This window comes from Crinia signifera, chromosome 4, assembly GCF_055691185.1.
Source record: "Crinia signifera chromosome 4, ASM5569118v1, whole genome shotgun sequence".
Lineage (NCBI taxonomy): Eukaryota > Metazoa > Chordata > Amphibia > Anura > Myobatrachidae > Crinia > Crinia signifera.
The window spans coordinates 299,318,295-299,333,967 of NC_139220.1; the positions used below are offsets into that span (position 1 = coordinate 299,318,295).

Below are 15,673 nucleotides of genomic sequence, written 5' to 3' on the forward strand. Positions count from 1 at the left end.
TGCGATTTTATCGCATTTTCCAAAATCGCACCATATCGTACTTTTTAAAATCAAATTATTTTTTTTTGCCTGAATTCGCATATTTAATGACTTGTAGTCCACCTGTAATAAGAATGGATTTGTGAGCATAAGTTAATTTTTCAAGGGGGAATACAAGTCCAAGGGGCTCCATTAATGCCCCGCATGCTGGGACTTGTTGCTCACCTGTAAAAAGCAATTTTATTTTTTTTACACGTATCAGCCTGGCATCCACAGCCCAGGGCTTCAGCCCTGGATGGCTGAAGCCTGGGGGGACCCCTTTATTGGGGGGGTCCCCACTCCCCCAGGTACCCCATCCAGGGCTTTCCAGCCGTGGTGAGCATGATACGGCTGGGGGACCATATGTAAAAATTGTCCCCCGGCTGTGGCATGACAGCATGGGCTGTTGGAACCCAGTGCTGGTTCCAAATTACGGGGGACCCCACGTATTTTTGGAACCAGGTCCGGCTCAATGAGCCCGTGGCTGGTTATGCTCAGGAAGGGGGACACGCCATTTTATTTTATTTTTTTAATATTTTAACACCAAGCCATGCACAGATCTCAATGATCTGTGCATGGTTCTGTCAAATTCGCCAGTCAGAACCTGGTCTATTTGTTTGGCATATTTTAGTTTACCAAAAATTGCATCCATTTAAATTTGCCAGTTGTATACTTGATAATGGGAAAACATCTGGATGCAAATTGATGTGTGACTGAAAATCACCAGGTCAAAATATGCAAATTCGCAGCAAAAAGTGCGTTTTATTTTTTCCCTTGCAATTCGCATCCTATAAAATTTGCAATTTTTGGAAAAATTGTGATTTCTGACTTTTTTTTTTTGGTGATATTATCGCAAAAGTCACAATATCGCACACCATTAAATCTCACTGTTGTTATATTTGTTTTCCAGGGACCCTTTGGCTGTCTGAATAATGCTCGCTATGGAATTTCATGGGGTGCTTTGGGCGCTGCAGAGTTCTGCTTCCATGCAGCACGACAATATACATTAGATAGGTATGTACTTAGCCGGACAGGGCACTGACGTGACAGTCTCTTCTTCATAGCTTAGCACAGGCATCATACTAGGGGTAGGATGGCACAGCGAGTAGCTCTCTCCCAAACATAGGAATCCAGCATTAACTATAAGCTAGAGGGCGTCCATGGTGGGCACAAGCTGGCACAGACCTGGACAGGTGTAGATGGGTGGGTGTTTTTAGAGATATCAGTCTATTTGTTTCCTTGTGATACCCTTTGTTCTGCTCTTACAGGATTCAGTTTGGAGTGCCGCTTGCCAGGAACCAGCTCATACAGAAGAAGATGGCAGACATGCTGACAGAGATTACCATCGGTCTGCAAGCATGCCTGCAACTCGGACGTCTGAAAGACGAGGACAAGTAAGTCCCAGTACACCGCAACACACACCAGCCAGTAGTATAAGACCCACTTTACGTTCTGAATAAATGTACACTTTCACGTCACACATCAGACAAACATGGCAGGAGGACGGTCTGAAATGTTGACGTGTCCTAAGGCCAGGTGTTGTTGCTGCAGTCTTGTCCATACCACCTTTATTGCAGTCTAGAAGGAGCCACCAAGTTTAGTATCTATAGAACTGAAGCTGCTTAACAGAAGCTTCGGGGCTGTGGAAATGTGAACATACAAGTAGTCTTCCGACTGCTCAGTCAGGGCACCAGACCACAAATACGTTTGTGTCGTTATCCACTAGGGAGCAGAACAACACAGATGTCCTGCAAATCCAGGTTATGCTGTGCTGTGTACAAGTGATGGTTTGATTAGCATTGTGTATTGGGGACTACTTCATTTTCACCCAACATTGTATTTTGCAGAGCTACTCCGGAAATGATCTCCCTGCTGAAGAGGAATTCATGTGGAAAAGCATTGGACATTGCCCGCCAGGCCCGGGATATGCTGGGAGGTAATGGAATCTCTGACGAATACCATATCATAAGACATGTCATGAACCTGGAAGCTGTAAACACATATGAAGGTAGGTACAACCATTTAACAAGGTTTAGTTGTTGCTGTGGATAAGGAAAGGACTGTATGAAAGTCTCATGGATGTATATACATGGTCTCTTTCCATGCAGGTACCCATGATGTGCACGCATTAATCCTTGGACGGGCAATTACAGGACTGCAGGCTTTCACTGTGGGCAAATAAATGTTCCGCTCCGGACCTAGTATACATACAATGTGATGCTGCAGTGCTTACTGAATGTACTGATGACCCTCCAGACAAAGCTCCGAGATTCTACGGTAGTGCTGTAGACTGGGCGTCGCTGCTGGGGATAAAGAATGCTCTTCATTGAATACATTAACTTTTTTTTTTTTCACCACATTGCACAAGAAACCTTTAGAACCAGCAGCTTCAGTTCTGATGTTCCCAACTGTCACTTGGTAATTTCTTAAAAACGGTTCTTTTTAAAAAATATATATATTATTCCTGTTTGATCCCTGCAGTCACTCTGTAATTTTTCTACTTTCTAGATAAAACTGACTTCAGTGTCAGATAATGTTTCATGTAATAATATATCTCACGCTGTATAATAGAGATGACTGTACGACAGTCTGTGCAACTAATGTCTCTACAAATGCCGGACATTGCCTTTTGCTGGTTACAAATCTGTCTGTTTTTTTTTGTTTATAATTGAATGAACGATAAACCGTTACTTTAAACCCCATTGTAATGTGTGACTGCATTCTAAGTGTGTAACATAGATAACAGTGACTCAGGGGCAGTTTTATTAAGCTCGGTGAAGTGATAAAGTGTCTGGTTTTTATCACCGGCCAATCAGCTCCTACCTGTGAAGTTACAGGCTTGGTTTGAAAAATGACAGGTAGGAACTGATTGGCCGGTGATAAAAACCAGATACTTTATCACTTCACCGAGCTTAATAAATCTGCCCCTTATTCATGTAACATCTGCTGGAATATATGCATCTTACTATTGTACCCTCAAACATCATTGTTTAAATCAACAGTTGACACACCTGAACCTATGGTCTTCCTTTATGAGTAAAAAGTCTTGGTTTCGTCCCGCTCTCCCTTATACGGTCCGCCCCATGCTCAGTCACTGCTCTCCGGAGTCTCCTAGGCTAGAATAGAGAGGCATAACAATCTGAACAGGCCCACAGTGTACATCCCCAGGCAGATTATTGTGCTTATTCCATATTTATCAAAGAATGTCCTTACTCTGCCCAACTCCTCACCTCGGCCAAAGCAAAACACTGCCATCTTGATCTGGGGAATTGAGACACTTCTTCAAAAATCAAGTTGATCCTGTCACCAAAAAGATACATTTGCTCTGTGCTTTGGCACAGGTGTCTGTAAATCGCACTGCTATTTTTGTATGCATTTGCATATTTTAATAATCTCTTCCATCCACAAGCAACAACTTCTGAGTTTATTAAGCACCAATACAGGAGTGTAAATTGGGCAAAACACCTAAGAAAAGATAAAGCATCTAAATGATGTACATGTGTGATCTTTCAAATAAAAGTTTATGAATAAAATAATGATTTGTTTCTGTATCATTAATTCAGTTCTAATTACTACACAACAATATATATCTCTATCTAACAAGTTAACACTGAAGAAATCAAATGCTGTCTTTGTATTTAAGGTCACTGACAACTCAAACCATTTTAGAACTTTTTTTAACAAAAAACTTGGATCTTCTGTTTGAAACCTTTCTCCCGTGAACAAAGGGCTAAATTCTGCTATCGGATGCTCCTGATGAGGATAATATGCCTTCTGGAAAGCCTGCAGAGAACGAGGTCCCTACTGACCCCGCTTTTCAGATTTCGGGTTGTCAACACATGTCTTTGTAGATGGTGACTACGGTCTGGCAGACTTTCTTGAGTTCAGCCTGCAGCTGCCCAATCCTTTCTATGAGCTCGGTAAGCTCTTGCAGCCTGACCTGCAGCACTGTGTTGTTCTGCTCGTACAGCTGGTACATTCTGTCTTCAAGACACTGCGTCACCTCCGCCACCTGGCACAGAAAAGGAGATGGCTCATAGGTTATACAGAACCCTCGCAACAGCCGTCAAATACCATTTTCTGTCCTAGACGAAGAACGTTTTCAAAAGTATATTAATAATAAACAAAATGCCGCTCCGATATCACATCTACGTACAAAACAAGTGTCACTTGGTGCCAGAGGCAAGAGGTGGCTTTTCCCGTTACTGGTTTTGCCAAATTAGAACATTAACATGCAGCCGTGTTGCAGGAGTAAACGCCAGGAAAATATAACATTGAAATGCAAATCATGTTGTTGGACTGTAAAGTGTTTTTGTTTTGTTTTTGTTTTTTTCCCCTGTAACAGCTGGTAGTAACCTCTCTCTCTTCCACACGCTGCAACTGAAGGCAGGGGATGTTCTGTACAGCTTTCTAACTAATTGCTCCAGGTACCCGCACACTCGGGAGGATTAAACGCGGTTAGAATAATGTGCTCAAAGCTGATTACATAAACATGTTGGAAAAAAAACCCCTAATCTCTCTACGCGTTTATGTGCCCAGAAAGCACCTAGACCCGTGAACAGACAATTTTATGCTGAATTATCACAGGATGCAGCATGGGGGAAACAAATGAATATTGCTTTAATGTTAGCATTCTTTAATTCCAAAAGGACAACAAAGCGTTGCTGGGAGCAGCTGTCTACTATCTGCACGGAGTGGAAGCTATAATGGTTGTGTCATGTACTGTCTGTGGGGCCCTTGTGAGGAGCAAAGATTCATTATTATGCTGCACTTGGAGAGTTCCAATGCTGGTCTGGGGGATGGAATTTTTTATTTTTTGTCAATATCACTTACGCTTTAGAAGGTAGAATACATTAAATCATGGGAGTTATTTATTTAGAAAACATAACGTTTCCATTAACACTACTTTGTGCTACCTACAGGGGAACACCCTGGCAGATTGCAGCCAACCTCTGCTCAGTCCGGATTAGTCTCAAGTGCTCAGAGATGCGGGTCATGTCTGGCCTAATATGACCTGAATGGACACTTAAGACCGAACCGGTCCTCGAGATCTACCAACGGTCCACATTTTCCAGATCACCTAGCTGCTGCACAGCTGTAGTCATTACTAACAGTCACATTTTCAAACCTGCTGCATTCATTCCTACTATAGATCCACAGGATGCCTGACACACATGAACTGTTGGTAGATCTTGAGGACAGGTTTGGCCACCCCTGGTGTATACATAAGACAACAGTGCCAATGATACAATATAGCTAATGATCTCCCTTGAACTGCCTGGAACTTCCTGACAGACGATATAGTGCATACACATTAAACGATGGGGGTTATTCAGACCTGATGGCTGCTCTGCTAATTTGCTGAGCTCTGCAATCAGATAATCGGCCGCTCAGCAAGAGCAAAATCTCGCCCTGTGCAAGGCTTTACGCAGATTGTCGATTAGCAGCAAATCCAAGCGCAAGCCGCTTCCCATCAAATGATTTTGCCAGTGTGTGCGTAGCCCAGGACTTACTCAGCGGATAGAAACAGGCTGATCAGGCCGGCACTAACGTCACACGACTTCCCCTAATACACCTAGCCACGCCTGCATTTGACCTGACCCTCCCATAAAACGGCCGGTACCACCCCCCAAACTCCGGCTTCCTGTCAATCAACTTGCGTACGACCAGCGTAAAAAAAAAAAAAAAAAGTTGCAAGATTTTACAGCAGGATGGCCTTGTGTATGCATACTACAATCCATACACATGCTTAGGCATTCGATTATTGTCCAGCCTGCAAATTCACAGCCGTGCAATCGGGACAGAATAACCCCCGATATCAATGTGGCCACATCCATAAGCATGCTGTCATTGACAAGATAGTCAGGATTTTACTGCAAGTACAAATGACAGAAGGGGTCAATAACTATAACGAAAATATAGTTATTGCTATCATGCTGCATATCATTAACGATAAACGGCAAATGTTTATTCACCTTAAATCTCTAAATGTATGGCTGTAGGCAAAATTTCATTTTGAAACAAATACATAGCTAGTGCTGCTGCATCCAGAAACCTTCACACACCTGGCAAAAATATAGAATTGACTTGTGTCTAATACCCCTTTCACACCAGAAATGCAGAGACAAACCCGGGAATTAAATTCCAGGGACAAGCAGGGACATTCCCGGGTTGGAACCCATTCACACATGCTTTTGAAGCAGGGACAACCCGGGTTGGCACCTTTCACAATGAACTTCTGGGGTCTGTGGTGCCACAGAACATGCACACTGTCTCCCTGCCCGCTGTATGCTGTCTCTGGGCATGTCTGTGAGCGTCACCACAACAGGAAGTTGCCCTGCTAGCAAATCAGCAATAGCAGAGGCAACACGGGAAGCAGGGACATGTCCCTGCACCTTTCACACCAGCCAGTAACCCTGGAAGGACCCGGGAGCAACCCTGCTACCTAGCAGGGTTGAATTGCCGGCAAATTAACCCGGGAATTTGTCCCTGGAACCTTTCACACCAGCGTTAGTCCCGGGTTGTTCCCGGACCCAACCCGGGAATTTAGGCTGGTGTGAAAGGGGTATAATGCAGCACCTGGACCGGTTTACAGGAATTACAGGCGTTAAGCCGACAAGACGCAGATAAATGTGCTATTTGGCTGCGATTTTGTGCCGCTCGTGGGACTTATTCATGAAACGGGAAGAAGAATGAACACGCAGATGACAGTGGTCATTTTCTGACCAATTATATTGACTTGCCAGGGAACAACTTAATGCAAATCAGATAATTATCAGGAACAGCGATAGGTTTTGGGCCAGTCGTGCTGCAATACGAGGCTGATGAATGAATCAAACTGAAAACAACACACTTAATATTCACACAAGGCCAACTAGACGATGCCTGGGGTGGCAGTGTGCTGAAAATGTACACCATTGTGTGTTTGTACAGAGAGGCCATACACAAAGTTATACAGTGACCGCTAATAATATGTTACCTTCGTAGTGAGATTAGTATTAAATGATTTCATGATTACTTGATCTTCGCTGCGCCTCTCATTGATTTTATCAATCAGGCCTTGTGCATTGCTCTGTAGACCCTCCACGCTGGCTTCTACCGCAGCAAAATAGTTGGAAGATTTCCCGTCGGCATTGCTGCTGGTGGCCGCTGCCTCCGATGCAGAGATAGACAAGGAGGGGCTTGGTGGGCTGCAAGAAAAATGGAAAAATCTGATCTACTGTATGCAATTTAGCAGATTGTTTATTTTTCACATATTGCTTGGTGACAAATATATATATATACTATTATCACATCCATATCTGTAAATCCACAGGTTGCACAGGAACCTTGACGTACAGGTTCATCTAGGAGTTTTTGGGCAGGATATTTTTGTAAGCAGACTGCAGAAATGAGCAGGTAAAGTGTAGAGAGTTGGTGCATAATATTTCCTAGCTTCAAAGAAAAAGGATTTAATGGAAGAGTAAAAATCCTTTTACCTCTCATTCTCTTGGATTAAATAAAAAACTTGGGTGATGTCCCAAAACAGGTGGTTGTGTTCAAAAATTCCAGCAGCGTCTTTGATACAAAAACATTGAAAGAAAGTGGCCCGTCGAATGCTCAGCCAGAATCAGAGAGAGCGCACAAACGATCGAGGCAAATGTTGATCAATGTTGTACCAAGAACCAGAAAGTGGCCTGTCCTATGCTCAGCCAAGGCTCCAAATGCACAGGGGGGTATGGGTCATTGGGTTGACCAACTGAAGGTCAACAGGCCTTAGGTCGACACATGAAAGAAGGTCAGGGGGGCACGTCCACCTCTGTGCTGTCGACCCTATGACCCAGCCCTGGAAGCGGTGTCAATATCACTGATCATTTCAAATGTGGTTACATTGCACGTCACACGCCAGTGATCAATATTTACATATATTTAGGTTGTAATATTATATTTGTTCTTTAAGGTTTAATTCAAGCAAATAGTTTTATTTCCATTTTATAGACTTTTTATAGTTTCCCAGTCCATCTTTTCACCTTGTCTTCGAACTGTACTAAGCATTGCTGTCTCGGTGCAGCAGAACACTGGGTTGGATACTACCGCACTACACACCTTTGTGTCAACTTACAAGTAAAAAACAAATAGTAATACTGAAGCAGGGACTGGTGTGAATGGATCAAAATGGTCACTAGGTGGTGCTCTTGTACTACCCAGTGACTACCTAATTCGATCAATGAGGCTGTCACCTCCCCAACATAAATATAACTGATGGTATTCCTCAATTTATAGATCCCGGCTTAATTGAAGCAGATAATCAGCGCTGAACAAGTAAGCGAGTATCAACTAGTTAAATGGGTCAAAATTACTTGTTTGTATAGGACTGAGGGGTGAATTTATGAAGCTTGGAGAAGTGTTATCTATCCCCATAAAGAGCGTTATGAGCAAGGTGATAATGGTTCAGCCAATCAGCTCTTACCTGTCAATTTACATATTGTAGCTGATTGGCTGAACCATTATCACCTTGCTCATAACGTTCTTTATGGGGATAGATAACACTTCTCCAAGCTTCATAAATTCACCCCTCAGGTCCAAATGTATTAGCCTTAACAAGTGATAAAGTGGAGAGTGATAAAGTAACAGCCAATCAGCTCCTAACTGCCATGGTACATGTTATAGAAATTACAGTTGGGAGCTGATTAGCCGGTACTTATCACTTGTAAAGGCTTAATGCAATCCTGGATGGTAATATTCCTTTAATATTCCAGTGATCCTACGCACTCGGAGCATTGAGAGAATATAGGGTCTATTTATCTACGGAGCGAGATAAAGTAGAAACCAAAAGGAGACTTTTTCTTCTCGATCCATAGGAGACACAGGGCTGACGCTGGGTAGTAGGGTTGGAGGAAAGAACCTGGCACCAAACAGTTTAAACTTTTGCCTCCGGGCAGCCCAGGCCCCTCCTCCCCCTATGCCCCTCTTTCACCTTAGGCAGCCAGTTATGCTGCTTTCAGACCGCATAACTGGCTTTGACCCTGTATTTGGAAACGTTTCCAAAAACGGGTCTGCCAGATAAAACCCCTTTCACACCGCAGCACTTAAACGGTATATTACCGTTTAAGTGCCGATTTTTTTACACTGGCAGACCCGTTTTTGGAAACTTTCCAAATACAGGGTCAAAGCCAGTGCAGCCTTCAGCCCTCCCCTCCGTGCAGCTCCCCCCCCCCCCTCGCGTGTCGACCGAGAGCATGTCGACGCCCCCCGCGCATGTCGACGCCTCCCGCGCGTGTCGACGCCCCCCCCCCACCCCGCGTGTCGGCGCCCCCCCCCCCCCCCCGTGTCGACTTACCCCGTGCCGGTACCTCCGTTGTGGACTGCAGCTCAGTATGCTCGGAAAGCACTTATGAAAAAAGTGTCTTCCAGAAAATGGCTGCCCCATAGGAAACCCTGTTTAAAAAAACTGTCTTCCGTATGGGGGGCAGCCATTTTCTGAAAGACACTTTTTTCATAAGTGCTTTCCGAGCATACTGAGCTGCAGTGCCGGGAACCACAACGGAGATACCGGCACGGGGTAAGTCGACACGGGGGGGGGGGGGGGGCGCCGACACGCGCGGGGGGGGTCAACACGCGGGGGGGGCGTCGACACGCGCGCGGGGGGTGTCGACACGCGCGGGGGGGGCTCCAGTGCTGTGAATACTTAATGAGCGCTCATTAAGTATTCACTGTGCTGAATTTAGGACCCAGCTCATTGGCTGGGTCCTAAATACCGTTTCTGAGCCGATTTTTGCGCTAAAATACCGGTTCAGAAACGGGTAGGACCCTGCATTTTAACCGGTTAGAAAAAACGGCATTTTCTAACCGGTTAAGTGGGACTGGACCTTTCAGACCGCACACATTACCGTTTTAAAACGGTAAAAAAACGGCAATTTACCGTTTTAAAAGTGCGGTCTGAAAGGGGCATTAGCAAGGCCAAGGCAGGAGAAAGAAGAGGTAACACACAGCAGTCCAGTCCAACCAGGGAAAGAGACACAAACACATGTCCACACAACAGAGGGACAGTGAATCATTAAACTTAGAAAACAGTTAATCTAAGCAGGTCCATGGATCCCTGTGTCTCCTATGGATATCAAAGAAAGAGATTCAACAGGTGAGAACATAAATCTCCTTTTATTCTTTGCTCCATAGGAGACACAGAACTGACATTGGGACATCCTAAAGCAGCACCCTAAGGGGGGGGGGGGGGGTGCAGAATCTTCTGATGCAAAAGTATTGAATGGGTAAAAACTCTTTAGGGGGCAAGACGCCAATCTGCAAGACAACCAAGACGCCAATCTGCAAATCTGTTTTGCTGTAGCACCACCCCGAATAGCCCACGAGGCACCTACAGACTGAGTGGAATGAGCCCTCACCCCAGCTGGAACTGGGAGAGACAAGTCCATATAAGCCTGCTGAATGACAGAGCGAAGCCAGCAAGCAATAGTCTGCTTAGTTGCAGGCCAACCCTGCTTGTGGAAACCATAGAGAACAAAGAGGCATCCGACTCACAGACTGCCCTCGTATGCCGCACATATAAGCAGAGGGCCCGGACCACATCCAGAGAAGCCTCTGGTGAAGGAGACCCAAAGCCCTGAAAGGATGGAACGACAAGGACAAGAACCAAGGAAAGATCCCACAGAGCCACCAGGGATACAAAAGGGATACAAAAGGCGGTTGGATGTGAAGAACACCTCCAAGCCTTTCTACAGAAATGACAATACCCATAAAGGTGGAATGTCGTCGGGTTAAGACCCCTAGAGGAACACCAGGCATAATACGCACTCCAAATCCTATAGTATGTCCCAGCCGTAGACGGCTTATGGGCACTGAGCATGGTACGGACAACTCTGGAGGAAAATCCCCTGGCTATCAACAGGGAGGTCTCAAAAGCCATCCTGTCAAAGCCAGACACTGAAGATCTGGGTGCAAACCCAGGCCTTGACTGAGCAGGTACGGACGTAGAGGGAGTCGTGTTGGAGGTTGGACAGAGAGGCCCAAGAGGTCAGTATACCTGACAATTCGAAGCTACCAAGATGAGTGTCCCCTCCCCTTTCCACCTTCAACTTGCAAATGACCCTCAAGAGCAAGGAGATTGGAGGTAACGCATACATTAGGCTAAAATGGCTATGGGACCACCATGCAGGCTCCCGATCCCTGGTCCGAGAACCGTACAAGGGAGCCTTGTAATTGATGCAAGGTGCCATCAAGTCCACCTTCGGCATGTCCCAGTTCTGAACCAGCATCTGGAACACTTTCGGATGAAGTGACCATTAGCTGGCCTGAAGGTTCTGGAAACTCAGGCCTCCCAATTTTGGACTCCTGGTATGAAGATGGCTGATAAGGCCAGAATGTTCTTCTCTGCCCATCAGAAAATGCAGTTGGTCTCCACCATTGCTGATCAACTGCAAGTGCAGCGCTGATGATTTAAGTAGGCAACAGTCGTGGAGTTCCCAGACTGTCCCTGTACTGAGTGCCCCCAAAGTAATGGTCCCACCAGACAAAGAGCCCTGAAGACCACCCTCAACTCCAACAGTTTGATGGATAAGCGGCTCTCCTCTGGTATCTAATGTCCCTGAAACGTCTGTTGACACGTGACCGCACTCCACCCTCTCAAGCTGGCGTCCATTGTGAGGAGAACCCATTCTGGAATCCAGAAAGGGCACCCCACCTGCAGTTTCTGATCCAGAAGCCACCAGGTGAGGGACCAAGTGAGCCTACTCGACCCAAGGACCCTCAAGCACGCATGCACCGACACTCGTCTGTGCAAAAGGAGATCTCAGAAGCAGGACTCGAGAGTCTTGTGCTTCTCTTCTGAAAGGAAAAGCCTCTGTTGGACAGAGTCCAGGCAAGCCCAGAAGTGCAGCATAGTCTGTGTAGGAACTGCTGACGACTTGGGCCAGTTGATAAGCCAACATGAGCCAGGAGCAACTCCACCACCCTGGTCAGGTGTTTCCGCTGACTGTGCCATGATCAGCAGTTCGTCCAGGTACGGTAGTATCCAGATACCCTGGCGATGAAGTCTGCCGGCCATCACTTCCATGACCTTTGTGGAAACACGAGGTGCAATGGAGATACCAAAGGTTAGTGTCCGCAATTGAAAATGTTGACTGTGAACAGCAAACCTTAGGTACGGCTGAAGATCAAATAGGGACATGAAGATATGGCCACTCCGCATCTGAGGCAGGGGGGAGAGAGGGTGGAGGAAATAATTTGTAGCTTCTAATGTGAGGAAGCACACCTCATGTCTCACTCACAGAAAACACTTACCTGTACCCCCGGTGTCCAGCTGCTGGTCCTTTGCCCTGGGACCGCCCAAAATCACACCGCTGCCACCGGGTGATGAAGTAACAGCACAGAAGTCCACCAGGACGCCTTGCTATCTACGCAGTGTAAAAAGGTAAAAGAAATCATAAAAGTAAATAAGCCTTCATTATCAAAAGTGCATCTGGCTCATGCCGGCATCAAATTGAAACTGGCTGCCTAGGGTGGAAGCGGGACATAGGGGGAGGAGCAACCTGGGCTGACCAGAGGCAAAAGGTTTAACCCATTTGGTACCGAGATCCTACCTTCAACCCTACTACCCAGCATCAGCCTTGTGTCTCCTATGGAGCGAAGAATAAATATACGCAAAAAAATCTGTAAAATGTACTCCTGATAATGCCTTGCAGCTAACTAGATACCTCCTTAAGAATTAAAAACTATACCCTTACGTCTCTAAGCTCAACAACAACAAAAGTTTCATGGACAGTTTTCTTCCACATTGGACTGGAGTCTCACCGGGAGAAAGCCTGAGTAGACGAAGAGCCCGAACGATCCAGTTTGCCTTCACTGGGGTTTCCCAATTCCGCATGCACCTCTCTGTGGTCCCCCTCAGCATCCGCCATCTCCGAAGAGCTGCGACAAGGACGGAACTTAATACGTGTAATTAGTGTGAATATGAGTGCAGATATCAGTGTCCATATGTCTAGCACGAATCAGAGACTCAGGCTGGATGCTTCTATCAAAAACGTTCGATGTATTTTTATATAACTTTGTTACACAGAGCATCAGTGGCGGATTTAGGGGGGGTGTGTTTTATTTATCTTCTTTTTTTAAACACTATGTTATACAGCTGGTCCAGGCCCTCTTCCTCTCAGTCTTGATGCTGCAGCTGGGGCATAACATCACTATCTAGTGACTGCCCGCGCGACAAAACAAAAGCGAGAATGAGCTGATGGTGGGTCAGGCTGCTCAAGGGGACCTGCTGCTGCCTGATTTGCCTCCAGGGACCCGCTGCTACCAGCTCTACCTCCGGGGACCCGCTGCTGCCAGCTCTACCACTGGAGACCCGCTGCTGCCATACCCATTGACAGGGGGACCCGCTTCCTTATTAGGTACACCGCCTGAATTATGAAGGGGGGAGATTCGGTGCAACACATGATTATCTTTAATGCTGGTGGGAGGAGATACCACAGTGATAGCCGTCTCAACCCTCTCCTATCCTCGTCTCTCCCCCTCCACTCTCCTCTCTCTCATCACTCTCCTACTATCTCTACACGCTCTGCTCCTCTGTCTGTCTGCACTCTCCACCCCGTCTTCTCTCTCTCATTCCATGCTCTCCTCTATCTCCACACTATTATACCACACCCCTTTTTTGCGGCACGTGCCTTCAGCACACACAGTTCCTTTATAGATAAGTAGGGTAAGGCACAAATTTATAGTTTGTAGGGGGGCACCGAACACTCGAGCACCAGCCCAGCCTAATAGAAAGCTGTATGACGGACAGATTATTGCTCTAATTGTTTCTGGCGTTCACTTAAATGCTCTACGTATTGTATGGTGATCTATTAAATGCTCTTGGTATTACACAGTGGTCCTGCAGACAGTCTTCATGTTATTATTATTTTTATATTTATGTTGTTCATAAATCTAAAATTGAATAAACTAATATTTAAAGAAGTATGCATGCAAATGACTGGGTGGAGGGTATTTGGAGATATAGGGGCGGTATTGTGTACCTTTGCCTAGGGTGTCTAGAAACCTTGCAACCGGCCCTGCGCTCACCTTCTTTCTCTCTCTGATCTCCTATTATCTCTCCCTCTCTATCCCTCACTGCACCTCTCCCACTCTCTCTGTCTCCACTCAGCTCTTGTGATAAACTCCCATGTCTTTTTTTTCTGCCTGTATCCCACACTTACACTTTCCATTCATATCCCAGTGAACCCTTTGGGCTATTTCACACGCTATGACTCCTGCCGGGCGGCGAATTCCCGCACGGCCAAAAGCCGTGCACAGTAGTTGTTAATGGACACTATTGTGGCCATCCCCACCATTGTAATCTGCTGTGTGCGGCACGGCTTCCTGGCCGTATAGGTTTTCGCAGCCCGCCAGGAGTGTGTGAAATAGCCCTTTCAGCCCAATTTACTCCCTGTACTCCCTCATATAGAGACCAGGTAACCTTTGCCTCTCACAGTGGCACTCTCTCTCCCTTTCACCCACTGTCCAGTCTATGCCTCTAAGAAATGGCCATTGATGATTCTAAATCATTGATTGTTTATGGCCGATGTAGAATAGTTTTGGCATCGAAGGACGAGAACCAGATGGTTTCCCACCATTGATGTCAAGCTTAAAGGAATAGTTTAGTTCATACTTGCCTGCCTGACCCTCTCCATGAGGTACAGAATATGCTCTGTTCCTGGGCTTCCCTGGTAATGTATTATTTCCAGCATCTGTTCTGTGCTATGTAATTGATAATTAAGGTGTTTTGCCACAGGTGCTGGCAACCATACATTACCATTACAAGTCCAGGAACAGAGCATTTTGTCTCTCATGGACAGGTCAGGTAGGCAAGGATGGGTTAGTTTTTCTTTTTACACCATCCAGTCCTGTGTTTTAAATGGTTGTTAACCATGGCCATCCCTACTGCCTCTCACGATAACCCCCCACCCCCCATCCAAGCAAGTTACAGCTGTGGGAGAAGATGGCTTCCCATTGGGAGTCACTACGCAGTTATGCATATATAAATACAGGTACAAGATAGAACAGATACGCCTCAGACATACAAAGTTACACCAGTAAACTAGCAAGTGGGCCTCTATTGCTTACTCGCTGGCTGCTGGCAGAGTAAAGAGGCACACGTGACGTGACGTGAGGTGCGAGGTACGGCCGCTTTGTTTCCTCAGAGGCAGCGGCAGCGGCAGCAAGCGTAGACGCGGGAAGCCGGGAGGCGGGTGTTGTAAATAGATGCTCTACGCGGATTGGCTGGGAGGATGGGGAGCGTGGCCAGGGCGGGGGACGGACGCGTCTGAGTGGAGGGCAGATGAGAATAGAGGGGAAATTATAATCTCATTTACTATTATGGCGTTGTGGGAGTATTATTGCGATAGACTGTCAATAAAGGATGATTGAGCATTTGCGTTTCTGACGCCCCCCCCCCATTGCTTAGTTAGAAATTTCGTTCTCCTCCAGGAGTTTTTTGCTCGTTGCCATGGGTTACATACTGGTTGCCAGGGGTTACATACTCGTTGCTAGGTTTTTTATTGCTTGTTGCCAGTGGTTTTATGCTTGTTACCTGGGGTTACATCCTAGTTGCCAGGGGTTTAATGCTCACAGGTGCGCCAGTGCTCCAGCACTTTTGTTAGCGCTTTATGCACTGTGATCCCCGACAGAC

The 15,673-nt window shown here is 46.1% G+C and overlaps 2 protein-coding genes across 2 annotated transcripts in view; one reads left to right on the plus strand and one right to left on the minus strand.

The window, feature by feature from the left end:
* Positions 1–3,554, plus strand: part of GCDH (glutaryl-CoA dehydrogenase) — a 27,701-nt gene extending 24,147 nt beyond the window's left edge. The window contains exons 9-12 of the mRNA XM_083185178.1: positions 929–1,032; positions 1,287–1,412; positions 1,866–2,026; positions 2,127–3,554. Of these exons, the coding sequence (XP_083041304.1) occupies positions 929–1,032; positions 1,287–1,412; positions 1,866–2,026; positions 2,127–2,200 (465 nt within the window). The 3' untranslated portion in view covers positions 2,201–3,554. The remainder of the gene's footprint in view (positions 1–928; positions 1,033–1,286; positions 1,413–1,865; positions 2,027–2,126) is intronic.
* Positions 3,424–15,221, minus strand: SYCE2 (synaptonemal complex central element protein 2). The gene is made up of 4 exons (XM_083185179.1): positions 15,109–15,221; positions 12,802–12,918; positions 6,998–7,208; positions 3,424–4,030 (listed from the first exon to the last, which is right to left on the minus strand). The coding sequence occupies exons 2-4, from the start codon at positions 12,906–12,908 to the stop codon at positions 3,851–3,853; spliced, it is 498 nt and encodes a 165-aa protein (XP_083041305.1). The 5' UTR covers positions 12,909–12,918; positions 15,109–15,221; the 3' UTR covers positions 3,424–3,850.
* Positions 15,222–15,673: the final 452 nt, after the last annotated feature.